Source organism: Eutrema salsugineum, unplaced genomic scaffold (assembly GCF_000478725.1).
Source record: "Eutrema salsugineum unplaced genomic scaffold, Eutsalg1_0 scaffold_14, whole genome shotgun sequence".
Lineage (NCBI taxonomy): Eukaryota > Viridiplantae > Streptophyta > Magnoliopsida > Brassicales > Brassicaceae > Eutrema > Eutrema salsugineum.
The window spans coordinates 1,902,738-1,916,872 of NW_006256877.1; the positions used below are offsets into that span (position 1 = coordinate 1,902,738).

The 14,135-nt window shown below is 36.7% G+C and overlaps 2 protein-coding genes and 1 non-coding gene across 3 annotated transcripts; 2 read left to right on the forward strand and 1 right to left on the reverse strand.

The window, feature by feature from the left end:
- The first annotated feature begins 365 nt into the window (after window positions 1–365).
- On the forward strand, window positions 366–473 carry LOC112088732. The gene has a single exon (XR_002900674.1). It is a non-coding gene; the product is annotated as a small nucleolar RNA R71 (small nucleolar RNA).
- Window positions 474–9,197: 8,724 nt separating this feature from the next.
- LOC18022495 (prostaglandin E synthase 2) lies at window positions 9,198–11,170 on the reverse strand. Its single transcript, XM_006405208.2, has 6 exons — window positions 10,742–11,170; window positions 10,404–10,538; window positions 10,237–10,315; window positions 10,036–10,130; window positions 9,649–9,816; window positions 9,198–9,564 (listed from the first exon to the last, which is right to left on the reverse strand). Exons 1-6 carry the CDS (start codon window positions 11,052–11,054, stop codon window positions 9,404–9,406), a joined length of 951 nt encoding a protein of 316 aa, XP_006405271.1. The 5' UTR covers window positions 11,055–11,170; the 3' UTR covers window positions 9,198–9,403.
- Window positions 11,171–13,101: 1,931 nt separating this feature from the next.
- LOC112088558 lies at window positions 13,102–13,563 on the forward strand. The gene has a single exon (XM_024158953.1). It carries the CDS (start codon window positions 13,102–13,104, stop codon window positions 13,561–13,563), a length of 462 nt encoding a protein of 153 aa, XP_024014721.1.
- The last annotated feature ends 572 nt before the right edge of the window (window positions 13,564–14,135 follow it).

A 14,135-nucleotide genomic window follows, 5' to 3' on the forward strand; every position in this document is an offset into this window, starting at 1 on the left:
ATGGAAAATCTTGAATTTGATAGACTTCTGCAGTGTTAGGCATCCCTTGACCATAAGATTCCATTGGGTTGTCCCAGCCATCAAAGTTACACGTATTGTGTACCCTATTTGGTTGTTGCAATCCAAGATGACTCATTATGTGACGGAGACATTTTATAACTTCCGAAATTTCTTCTTTCTTCTCAGGAAGTGCAGAATTACCAAAGGTTACTTGATTTCGGATGCTGTTTCCTAAATTTTTAATGAAAACGTGAGCATCTTCTACAGATCTAGTTGTGAAATCTCCATTACTTGCTATGTCGAAAGAGTGTCGTAACTCTGGAGTTATACCGCGATAGAAGATACCTAGCAGGTATTCCTCGGCATATCCATGGTGTGGACAATCTCTTTGGTATTCCCTAAATCTTTCCCAAGTATCTAAAAGATCTTCATCTTCTTTTTGTTTAAAAGTTCTTATCTTCTTTCTCAAGAGATTTGAACGATTTCTAGTGTAAAAACGATTTAGGAAAGCAGTTCTACACGCTGCCCACGTTTTTAGTGAAGCAGGTGGCAAAGATTTTAGCCATTTGCCGGCCTTATCTCTAAGAGAGAATGGGAAAAGACTACACTTGTGGTAATCCCCATTTGCTGTAATGGTTGCACATAATTCTTCGAAAGTCTCGATATGGTCTATCGGGTTTTCGAATGAATGACCAGAGAATTGATTTTGTTGAACTAAATGGATATGGGGTACATTAATTTCGGTTTTGCCATCCTCAGGTAAGGCTGGTTGAATAGCTCTTCGATCTCCCATGAACTTTTCGAGTGAATCGAAACTTCCAATCAGTTCATCATCATCTTTGTGTTTGACTGATCCGAATAGCTCATTGTCATCATAAATCGGTACTTCAAACTCATCATCAGTCAGGTCATCATCGCTTGGATCACCATCCACACGATTTGTTGGATCACCAAGAGTCCCGGGAACATGTTCCCGGTCTCTCATCTCAGAGAAACCTGAAAAATTCAAAAGAAAAAGTAAAAATAAACAAGTGTTCTAATGGATTTAAGCTGGGATTCGCAACGAAACAAATCAAAGTCCCCGGCAACGGCGCCAAAAACTTGATGCGAGTGTAAACGCGGGGTTTGTTGTTTTCGTTTTACTAAGCTTCAGGTTTTAAATTTATAACCCCTAAATGTCTGCAAGTGCACAGATGTGCGCTGTAGTACTTAGGGTATCGATCCACAGAGACTTAGTTGTTTCAGTACGAATTTACTGCAACGCTTAAATCAGATTAGAACTAAAAGGGTTTTGGTTTTGGTTTTGGGTTTTTGGTTGTCACTAAATCTAAACTAGAAAGCAAAGAAAACAAAAGCAATTGAAGGCAATTAAAACAAGTAAAAAGCGATTAAACCAAGGCTAATGAAAGCAGGTAATAAGCGAATAAATCAAAGACAAATTGAAAGCAGGAAAAATCGAATAAGAAGCAAAGGTTGTAAGCAATTAAAGACAAACGTTGGGCATCAAGGGGTTTTGCAGGGATTCATGGACTAGGCTATGTCGATTTTAAACAAGTGATAAAGGTAATCAACTACGTATGTTCTAGAACTCGAGGCACGGAAGTATGAATAGCCTACTTTCGCAGCACTAAACAACTATCTCTCGCAACCCTAATCAGTAGGTTTCCACTCTGATTCTTGAAGGGAGAAGATGCAATAGCAGGACAAGACTCATCATTATTCACAACTCAACTACAGGTAGGTTTCCACTCCTATAGAAGAATTGCTCGTTTCACCCTAGTTCAGACTATCAATGAAAGCTTTCGCAACATATCATATCAGATTGGCTTCTAAGTGGCCAGCAAAGAATCACGCAGTAAGATTAAAGGCAAACGAAGAACATCTAGAAGATTATAAATCCTAAATCTATCGATTCATAAGCAAAGACACATGAAATTCCCTTTCAAAAATCCCTTTAAACCCAACTGGGTAACTACTCAAACATATTGTAACAAAGCATCATAAACAAAATTGAAAGTGCAGGAAACTAAAGAAAAGAAGGAAGAAGAATGAAGAACGGAAGCGACGACGGAGGCGCAATGTCTTCCTCCAGCGGTGGCTCCTCCTCCAAGGGCGGCGGCCTCGTAGGGTTTAGAAGCCGAAGATCTCTATCTCTCTCTCTAAGTTTGGCTCTCCTTCGATTCCCCCCTTTAGAATGACCTAAAGGGACTATTTATAGCTTTTGGGGTGGTTCTGGACACTTAGGGCTTCAAAAATAACGAAAGGAATTGATCTGGGCTTTAATTAAGTCGTCGGGAAAGTGAACGACCAAAGTCCGCGGTCGCGGTGGCTCTACCCGCGGGAAAATGGGTGTTGGCCGCGGTCCCGGCACATGCTCTCTTCCGGAACTGCATTTTCTGTCATTCTTGCATCGGGATTATCTGAAGATCTAACCGTTGGATTGTCTCCAAACCAAGTGCATTAGAAAGCTGGTTGGATCCTCTATGTTGTCTCAAATTTTGGGGGTGATCAGACGGTGAGAAAGTCTTCATCGCTTGTCATACTTCTGACGGTCTGCATTTATCCAAAATTGCTCATTTGTTCCAAATTGCATACCGTTGGATCTTTGTGATGTAAAGTGCTATGGAAAGCTGGTTGTCTCCTTTTGATTGTCTCCAAATTTGAGCTGGATCCGACGGTGAGAAATTCTTCATTTGAGGCTGAACTTTTGACGGTCTGACTCTGAGCTAAAAATGTGGATTTCTTCCATTTTGCCATCATATTCCCTAAGTTTCTTGAAAAGAGCCTTGAAACTACAAATACATGGAAATCATAATAAAAGTTCCTAAAACAAAGTAAAACATTTGAAAAAGCATTTGAAATCCATGGTGAAAAGTGGTCAAAATCAGGTGTTATCAATAATCGGGTTTAAGCACATCTTAAATCATAAAGATAGGACTATAGCTAATGTTCTTCTTTAGTGTTTGTCTGAGTGGGGAATAGAAAAGATATTCACTGTCACAGTGGACAATGGAATGGCCAATTCATCTACTCTCAGAAGATTTCATAGGGAATTCAACCTACTAAACAATGAGGCACTTGTTTTAAGTGGGGAATTCATGCATATGAGATGTGCCGCGCATATTATCAACTTGATTGTGCAAGAATGTATGAGTTATTTAGGGGATAATGTGGCAGAAATTAGGAATGCAGTGCAATGTGTTAGATAGCAACTCCGAGATTAAACTCGTTAGAACTTAAGGTTGCATCAGGAAAGCTCACGAGGGGAAGCTTGCCTTTGGATATCAAGACAAGGTGGAATTCAACTTATCTTATGCTGCTACACGCTAATAAGTTTAGAGTTGCTTTTGATAAAATGGAACTTGAAGATAAGTTGTACCGTGACTACATTCTGGAATTAGAGAATGGAACAAAGAGAATTGGAGCTCCAAAAAGCAAGACTGGAATGCAGTGGAGAGGTTAGTGAAGTTTTTAATCATCTTCTACAAATCTACTTTGATAATGTCAGGATCTATGATAAGTAAGGTTTTTAAGGCCTTAAGAAGGGTTATCAATCCCCTTGTCAAAGTAGTATAAGGGGTGTCAATCCATATATGTGGTAGTTAGGCACTAGTTTATGTGATAAGTTCTTAAGTCAAGTGATCAAAGATGAGTTTTGGTGTGAACAAAGTAACAAGAAAGCATAAAACAAGAAACAAACAAGCTATGATTAATGAACTAAGCAAGCAAACAAAACAAGATGATGGTGATTAAGCAAATGATAAAAGCTAAACCTCTAGATGTGATCATTGATTAGGGTGCTTTAGATATTGAATCATGATGCTAAGAACATAATGCAACACTTGCTACTCTTTAGTCTAGGCTTCTTAATCAGATTAATTCATTCCCATGACAATAATCCCTTTGCAAATCACTTAATCAAGTCTAACAACCATTAGATATAATCAAGCAATCAGCAAGCATAATGCATCAAGCCTAATAAGTGACCAAACAATCTCTCAACCAAGAAGACTGAATCTTATACAGAAAGACATAACAAGCAATCACATGATCTCAAACATTTCAACTTAGAACTCTAATCTAGACTAATCCTCTCATGAAGGCATTAATCTCTACACTAATCCACTTTCAAACCAAATCATCATTTGTGAAATATGAATCAATGAGCATTAAGAAACAGTTCTAATATGTCATTCATGCATTTAACAAATCATTCCCATGATGAAAAAGGCATAAACCCTTAAGTTAGCTCTTTCAGGCATTTCATCAAACACTTTGTGGGTGGAGAAATGCCTAAGTTCTAGATCAAGCTTATAATGAGAGATCTAGCATTAAGAGCAGCTAACTAAGGAAATGAAATTAGAATCTAGACCCTAAACATCACAAATCAAACATCTAAGCACCCTAATCTACACACCTAGAAGTTTAAAAGATGACTACTCACTAATCATGAAGAACACATCTAATCTTTTGCAAGAGATGATGTTAATCATGATTAGAAGCAGAAATGAGATGATGAGATGATGAGAAACAGCTTTGGAATGATCAAATCCCTTAGATATCTCTTAATCAAACTCGTTTTTACACTAAAAAGGAAAGAGAAACAAGAGAAAACAAAGCTTCAGTCTTGGAAAAAAACCTAAAAAGCATATATAGTGTCTCTTGCGGACCGGGTCAGCCCAGGACAAACTGGGTCCTGACCCGGCTTTGATGGATAGTGGTGTGGTTTGCCACGGTCAGATGATGCTTGGACAGACCGTGGCAAACTGACCGTGGCAAACTGATAGTGTCAAAGTTCTTGGACAGATTCTTCATGATCAAGGTTGCCATGGCTTGATTTACACCATGTCTAGTGGCCGTGTCTCTTCTTTTCTGGGTTTGGGTGATGAACTTCTTGGATTGCCACGGTCTAGTAGCTCTTGGTAAAGCCCCGTGGCAAGTGGTCGTGTCAAAAGCCGAAGGTGTGTAAAAGTTGCCATGGTCAAGTCCTAGACCGTGGCATTCAAACCGTGTCAAAACCCGAATGCTTGTAAAGTTCCTCCCAGCCAAGTGTTTGTTTGCCACGGTCAGGTGTAGAACGTGGCATGAAGATCGTGTCATGTTTCACTTAGCTCGCATCATTCAGGGCTGTCTGGACCACTTCGCATTCCGGAGAGTGTAACTCATAAGATACTTGTCCGAATTGAGTGATTCCGGTTGGGCTGTCTGGACCACTTCGCATTCCGGAGAGTGTAACTCATAAGATACTTGTCCGAATTGAGTGATTCCGGTTGTAGAGAAGAGAGGACGCATCTATATACAACTTTGGTGAAGGAAGCTTCGGTGCTTGGGAAGTGGAAGGCTTCCTGGAGGGCTCATCTTCGCAGTGCATTTACACGATCAGAGAGAGGCGTCTAGACATGTGTCCATTCCGGAGACCGTATCTTCCTGCTCATAGCTCCGAATTGAATGATCTTGGACGTTCTGGAACGAGGACTCAAATATCTCTGATTTCCATGAAGGCCCCAGAAACCGAATCGATCTGAAAGTGCACTGTCCTTCGCATTCTTCGGAGCTCATCGGCTTGGTCCAAAACGGCAGCGAGACAGGAGTTTCTTCCGACGAGCTTAACTTTCTTCTCACGTGTCCGAATTCCATAATTCCACTTGTTCTGGAACCGTGATCTAATCTAATCCAACTTTGATGAAGCCCCCGACAACTGAATCGGACCGGAAGGTTTCCCGGACAGGCGATCATTCAGGAGTATCGGATTGCTCCGGAATGGATGCGAGAGAGGTCTGTCTTCCGGTGACCGTATCTTTCCGCTCAGTGCTCCAAATGCCCTGATTCAACCTGTCCTGGGTTCGTGACTCAATTATCTCCAACTTTGCTGAAGACCCTGTAAGCTGAATCGGCCGGCAAGAGCTTCCGGTGACGCGATTTCGGATATGTATCTGCACCCGGGATTTTTGGCCGAGAGACTTGACCGCGGTACGTGTTTTTGGCCGAGAAAGCTATCCGCGGGAAGGATTTTGGCCGAGAATCTTCGGCCATCAGTACATCATTTTGCCTAGAAACCCAAAATTGCTCCTTTTCACCATTTTTGATCATTTCAACTCCATTTCTTCATCTGAATCACATCCTCCACTCCAAATAAGCTCCAAAAGCACCTGTTTAGCACTCCAAACCATGCAAAACTCTCTTGGACCTAATGCAATCTCCTAAGTCCTAAAACAATGCCTAAAAACCTAAAATGTATGCAAATGAGACATAATTTGGACTAGAATATGTACATTAAATGATGCAATTTATGAATATATCATTCTAAGACCATTTGCTCGGAGAAGTGCTATGGAGAGATAGTGACTAAAAAGAGAAATTTAATTAAACTGAGCTACACTTCGGACCTAGTGCTGAATACTAAGGCCAAGAAGATGCTTGCCAAATTTGACAAGTATTGGGAAGGATTTAAAAACATCAATAAGATGATTATTGTTGCTAGTATCTTAGATCCAACCAATAAAATTTAGTTTGCTAAGGCTTGTTTTGAAAGAACTTATGGTCGAGAAAGTGCAGAATCCAAGGAGCTGTATCAATCAGTGTATGATGTTATTTGATCTATGTTTAGATTCTATCAACGGTTTAGTTTGATAAACATTCTCACTTAAATTGTATGAACTGGTAACATTCTCTTTTCTTAACTCTTTTCAGATTTTTCAGAGTTCAATACTCTCCTTAGCCCGAGTTAGAAGACATGGATAAGAAGAACTAAAGAAGCTTGTTTTCTTTTGTATTCTATGGGTTTTTTTTTAGATTTGTGAACTGATCCTGAATTTAGTTTTCTTTTGAATGTTATGGTCTTTGGAATGCTATGGTTGTTTTCTTTTGAAGGCTATGTGAACTTTGGTTGTGTTCTTTTGAATGCTATGGTTGTTTTCTTTTGAATGCTATGATCTTGAAGTTGTTTTTTTTTTTAAGTTTTCTTAAGCATGTAATTTTTTTTTTTTTCAGTTATGAATGATGATTCAGGTTGGTATTTGGTTCTTTTACTTTGGATGTATTCAAATGCACATGTGTTACATGTCCGTTTTCTTTTGAATGCTAAAGTGGGTGACATAAAATAGAAGAAGAGACTAAAACCCTGCAATCGTTCAGAATTTTTTAAGAATTAGAAGAAGAGACTCACCAGGAATACTCATGTACATTGAGCATTCCTAGACTCACCAGACTCTATGTACAATCTTCCATTATTTTAGTATCAGTAAACATTGCTTTCATAATGAAGGTTGGACATTTGTTTGCTAAAGTGGGTGACATACAATACAACAAGACACAAACCCTGCATTTTTTCAAAAATCTAAAATAACATGAAGAGACTCACTAGGAATACTCATTGGTCATGTACATCGGGCATTCCAGTGGCCGATGAAAAAAAACCAGACTCTATATACAACTTTCTATTACTTTAGAATCAGTAAACAATGCATTCATAAAGAAGTTTGGACATTTGTTTGCTAAAGTGGGTGACATATAATAGAAGAATAGACTATAAGCCTGCAATTATTCAAAAATTTAAAAGAACATACAATAGAAGAAATGACTCACCAGGAATACTTATCAGTCATGTATATCAGGCATTCCAATGGGCAATGGAAAAACCAGACCCTATATACAATCTTCCATTACTTTAAAATTGTTGTTACTCTTTCAAGACTCCAGAAAAAACAATTTCTCCCCCCATAAAACCCATGTTTTAAATTTTCTAAACAGTTCTCTTAAGAATCTCAGTTATAAATACCAAAACAACACAACAACATGTTTGAAAGACTTTGATACATAACATATACCTTCTAATTTTTACAATAATCTAGTCTACAAATTCTATTTTAAAAGCATCTTCTCTAACTTGGTTGAAAGTAGTACAAGATGAAATAATTCTTCCCCCCCCCCCCCAATAAAACCCATGTTTTCATTGGTGTTTCCAGTTTTTCAGATATTTTCAGGTAATTTTAATTTTTGGATACTTTCGGATTTTATGGGTACTTGAGAAACCGGTACCGAATAATATCCAGAATATTGGTACTTATTTACAATATCCGATTCGATCTGAACCGAACCCGATCAGTTCCAATTCTTCTAAATCTGAAATATCTGAAACCCGACATACCCGATCCGAACCCGAACCGAATATCCAAATACCCACCCTCAAGTAAAGGCACTAATTGGTACCAAAATATGCAATGGAGGCACGAATAAGCCGAGTAATTATCATTTACACATGTAGTTTATTGCCTTTTTATAGGCAAATTGGTTAATTCCGATCTGAACTATGAACTTATGTTAATCTCAGACCCAAATTTGTAACAAGTGCCAAAACAAACTTGAACTTCTAATTAATATGAATCTCATTCCTAAACTTTTTTTTTTCTGCTTAAACATACATTCCGCTAAACACTGTAAAAGATCCGTTAAATGAAGTCTACGTGGCTTACACATAAACAGCGACATCATCTTAAGAAATCACGAAATAAGTCATTTTAAAGCACAAAACGATGTTGTTAATATTTGGGCTTCTTATTATGTCGTTTTAATTATTGTTTTTGTCTATCCTTTCTCTTCAACCTCTTGAGTTAGGGAGTTCAGAAGGAGACGAACTAGAGATTTCAAAATCTATTTTTGGGTTGAGTTAGGGAGTTCAGAAGGAGACGAACTAGGGATTTCAAAATCTATTTTTGGGTTGTTAGAGACGATTCAAGATTCTTCGAGGTTGATGTTTCTTTGAGAAGTTAGGGTTAGTGATTATCGAGTGTCTTTTTATTCTGTGTTTGTGTGTCTCTAAATTTTGGGAAATAGATGTTTTTTTCAGTCTCAATTCGCTTTTGACATGTAGTAAAAAGTCCATATACTAAACGACATTTGTACTTTAAAACGACTCAATTCACGGCTTCTTAAAACAATGTGTAGGTTTCTTTATTTGACAGATCCTTAACGATGTTTAACGGAATACAGGTTTAAGCACAGAAAACAAAGTTTAGAAATGAAATTCAAATTCGTCCGAAGTTCAATTTTGTTTTGCACTGGTTACAAATTCGTGTCTCAGATTAACATAAGTTCTTAGTTCAGGTAGGAATTGGTCAATTTTCCCCCTTGTATAACTATGAATATTTATTTAATCAAAAGAAAAGAGATCATTGATTATTTTAAAAAACAGGAAGACATCAAAGAAACGACTTTTTGGCAATAGCAGTAGTGACCAAACCAGGCATGCACAGTACTTTAAATCCCCCATTCACAAGAAGAGATGTTTATTCCTTTTGTTTTTCTTTTTCTTTCTCTAGTCCTAAAGCTTAAAATTGTTACGCCGTGAAATCAGCGATACATTATGCAATTCATATTTTCACTAGAGATGTAGAGCAAAGATCTTTTACTCTTTGATCCTTGAAGGCTCTCCAACTGTGTTCTCCATTCGTGAGTACCATTCGCCTATGCGTGTGTTGTCCACCATATCTTTACCCGATCTAAGGTACCTTATCGGCCTCAGAACACCAAATACTGCGAGATCAGCTAAATTAGGTTTCGACCCACCTGCAAATTGGAGGCTAGAATCATTAACCAATCAAGAAAGTGGTGACTAAGGTTATGCAGTATTATGTTGAAAGTTGCACATACCAAGGTATGGACGCTCTTTCAGGGCATCAACCCATGTCTCAGCAGCTTCATAAAGAGCCGCACGTTCATCTGTAATGTTGTATTTCTTCTTCAGTTTCTTTGACACAAAGTACATTGCCGTTGCTCCTGCATACTTTGCCACTAATCTTTCCGTGAAACTAAAATTTCCTGCATATGATAATCTAGAGCATTATATTACGACTTAGACAAGATATAGACTCCTACAAAAGCTTTACCAACATGTTTATGATTATAAAAACCTGGGAGTCTCAAGAACTCATCTGGTTACAATACTAACTCACACATGTATTCTGACATGATATAACTACGAAGTGAGCATATAATGAAGGGAAAAAAAAACAGAACCAAACTCGACTCTAACTATACCATGGGTAGTGATGTAGTCAAAGGACTCCAGAGCCTCTGAAGTATTCCTGTATATGTTTGGTGACAAAAGATGCACAAGGTGATTGTCAACCCACCTATAACAGGTAGATTTATTATCAGACTCAGGTCCTGTGGTGTCACAGAACTCGAACTAGAAACCAGTTTTGGTCACTAAATTAAAAAACAAAAAAATGATCATACTTGCGCCATTTCGTCTCTTCATCATCATTAGACTTTAAGATTTCAGGGTGCATCCTTTGGAATAAGCTATCGATTATCGCTGCCAATACAAATAAAGATAACTCAGCTAAGCTGAACATTTGGTTCTGGAAAGAAGAATATAGGTTAGACACAGAAGATGGACAAACCTGAAGAATCAACCAATTGTTCACCATCTATAGTAAGGATGGGAACCTTCTTGTAATCAGACCATTTTATTTCTTTCTTAGACATGGGATTCACTTCAACAATCTTGTATGGAATCTTATTGAAATCCAAGAACGCTACAGAGGGTAAACGAACGCCCAAATATCATACAAGCAAAATAGAGACATGAGTAAATCACTAATTTCTTAAGGAATCACACAACTGAATCAATTTTCCATCAAAAACCTCAAGTATGTTCAACATAATCGATCAGATCCATTTACAGCGAAAGATGATCAGATCCAAACATTTCCAGATTAATCGGCGTGAGAGGATTTACCTTTGACCTTATTGCAGAAAGGGCATGCCTCGTACTGATACAGGACCACTTCTTTAGGGTTGAATTTCTGGGCCAGCCCCGAGGTTTCCTTGGCGTGAACTTCCTGACAAAGAGACGATGCCGCAGCGGCCGAAAAGAACACAATCCCAGCCACTCCTCCGGCAATAGACGGCGTTGGTAGACCACCAAATCTCGGAGAGGGTGGCTCGGACGATGAAATCGTGGTCATCATCACTGTGGTCTGAGCGAGTCGTGGATGGATGGCGACGGAGGATGAGATTGTGCGCGCAGCGAGTCCGGTAACTCTCCTCATGGCTCGTGGGGATAATAAGATCTGATCTTCTAGGTCGTATTTGACTGTCCGTTTTTTCTTTTCTTTGAAGGCGGATTACCCATAAGGTTTTTAGGGTTTAAGCTGTATCCACGATTTACATCCAGCCTTTCAGATTATTCTCGTTGTGTGGTTTGCAAAATCTCTTTATTATACATTTTTTTTACCATAATTTTTTTAAATAGACATCTTATCTTATAATATTAAAAAGAAGTACATTTAGAAATTAACTCCTGTCTTATGTGAAATATTACAATGAATGCTATTAGAAAAATATCTATATACTTATGTGTAGTTATTTGCTTACGTGTTATGTTCACAACGAATTTTACCGTCTTTCGTTTATGTGTCAGCTCCAGAATGAGTTGAGGCCGCAAAAGACCGTTTAGTCTTATTTTCAATTGTGTGTCATTTTTTATTGCTTCTCAACTGATGGCGTGTCAAAAAAACATTAAAACAAACTCGTCTAAATTATTATGGTTAAATGCTTAATTCCATACTCAATCAAACCGTTTTTAAAATTAGATTAAAAATTATAAGAAAAAAAAATCAAAACCGTTTTAAAAAAAAAAACTTCGAAAAAAAATAAATCTAACTAATAAGTTAATTATTAACTAAAATCTAGACATTGTTATGAATAATTATATGGATGCCCATTATAAAACCCATTATTAGAGGAGGTTTAGAATATTCTCTATTTCCTTTTTCTCTAGGTTTTAGCTTCCTCTCCAAGTCTTTGTAAACTATAAATACCTCTCATTATTCATGGAATAAGATACAACAATTTCTCTCTTCTCTTCTCTCTCTTTCTTATTCACAACACGTGATCAGCGTGATAGTCTCTTCATTTGTTTTTCCACCGAAAATGTGAGATTTAATTTATGTTCATGTTTATATTATTCTGGGATAATAAGTAATACCTTCTCCAAATCAATCATTATGGTAGGCTATGCCTCCTTGATCATGATCATATGGTAGACTATGTCTCCTCAGATCATATTTATATAAAGAGAATGGTTATCAATATTATTTGATGCTTATCTAATGATTTAATTTATAAAGCAATAATTTTAAAAATCAATTAGGGTTTTATGGATGAAATCACGTTGCCACATATTTGCTTTTATTAGTATGTGTCGCTCATATTGCTTTAGCTTTGTCACAATTCTTAATGCTTCGTATTGTTTTAATCATGTTTCTATTATGCACATGCACATCTCTCATATCAGATCGTAGCACTATCTATTACTGTTTAATTATGCATAATCATATGGTGCATGGCAATTCAATTATAATATTATATAAGTTCGTCTTTCCATATTCCACCATAATCGAATGTTAAAATTAAATTATGAATATGTGTGGTAGTAATTATTTTTACTTTGAAAATCTAGTCCTGCTATCCAATAGACAAAATATATTTGACTAAAGAGATATATACTTTATTGCTAATTTATTTAATCTAGAATGATCAATCGATTGATTTTTATGTTTTATTATTTCAAAAGTTTTGCTAAAATTTATTAAACCCAGAATTTGATTAGTAAAGCAAACATGTTTTTGAGATCAACTTAAAGTTATTAGTCAAGTCTAGCAAATAAGTTGTCGCTAGGGTTTATATATAATTATTACTTTATATTAACTAATATTTTAAGATATATAAGTAATATTAAAAATTAGATGATTTTTTTATTAAAAATTGTTATGTAATTTTCTTAATTATGGTGATATTATTATAAATCATGGCAGTTAAATTATTTTATTATATAAGTTTTTTTTTCTTCTTGAATTTCATAGATGATCGAATAGTTTTTTAAATATTAATTTATTAATTAAATCATGCTAACTAATTTCATATGATTGAGTTATTGTTGGATTTTATAAATTAGTGCATGTTTTAATTGTTAGCACATTAAATATTTTCTAAATCAGAATTTCTAAATGAATTTTGCACATAATATTTACAAAATTACATCTTAGTTGATTATCATGAAATTTGATTTTTTTTTTTTTATTATTTCAGAAAACTATGCCAAACATTACCAACCTTGAGTTTGATGCTCTTGACAACTCTGGAGATAATTATTTATCTTGGGTGGTCGATGTTGAAATGTACCTTGACTCTGAAGGTCTTGGTGATGCAATCAAAGAGGGAAATAAAGCAACCACTCAAACTAAAGCAAAGGCTATGATCTTCCTTCGCCATCATCTCCATGTAGATCTCAAGAATGAATACTTGACCATAAAAGAACCAGAAGTTCTTTGGAGTAGCTTGAAGGATAGGTTTGACCACCTGAAAAATGTGGTATTACCTAAAGCTCGCTATGATTGGACACATCTGAGAATACAAGACTTTAAGTCAGTGAGTGAGTATAACTCAGCAATGTTCAAAATAACTTCCAAATTGGAGTTATGTGGAGAGAAAGTCACAGATGCAGATATGCTGGAAAAGACATACTCAACCTTTCACGCAAACAATGTTGTCCTGTAGACACAATATCGTGAAAAAGGATATAAGAAATATTCTCAACTTATATCTTCTCTCCTTCTAGCTGAGCAAAACAATGATCTACTGATGAAAAACCATCAATTACGTCCAACTGGTTCTGCTCCATTGCCTGAAGCAAATGTGGTATCTCATGATGATGAAGGAAGTGATTACCAACGTGGATATGGGAGTAGACGTAGTCGTGGACGAGGATATGGTTTTGGTCGAGGTCGAGGTCGAGGTCGAAGTATTTCTTTCAAGAAATCATACTCTCACCAAAAATGCGAAAAGAAAGATGATAACAAAGAAAAGACAATAACAACTGTTTGTCACCGCTGTGGAGGAAAAGATCATTGGTCTCTTACTTGTCGTATACCAAAGCACCTTGTTGACCTTTATCAAGAGTCATTAAAACAAAAAGGAGGGCATGCGGAAACAAACTATGTGTACGATGATGAAAATGGTCTGATGGATGCTGATGATTTCCCCAGAAGGGAATCTTTGATTTAGCTATGGTGTTGGTTTTGTTTTGGTTTTCTTGAATTTGTTTTGTTTTTGGCTTCATTTAATTTTAT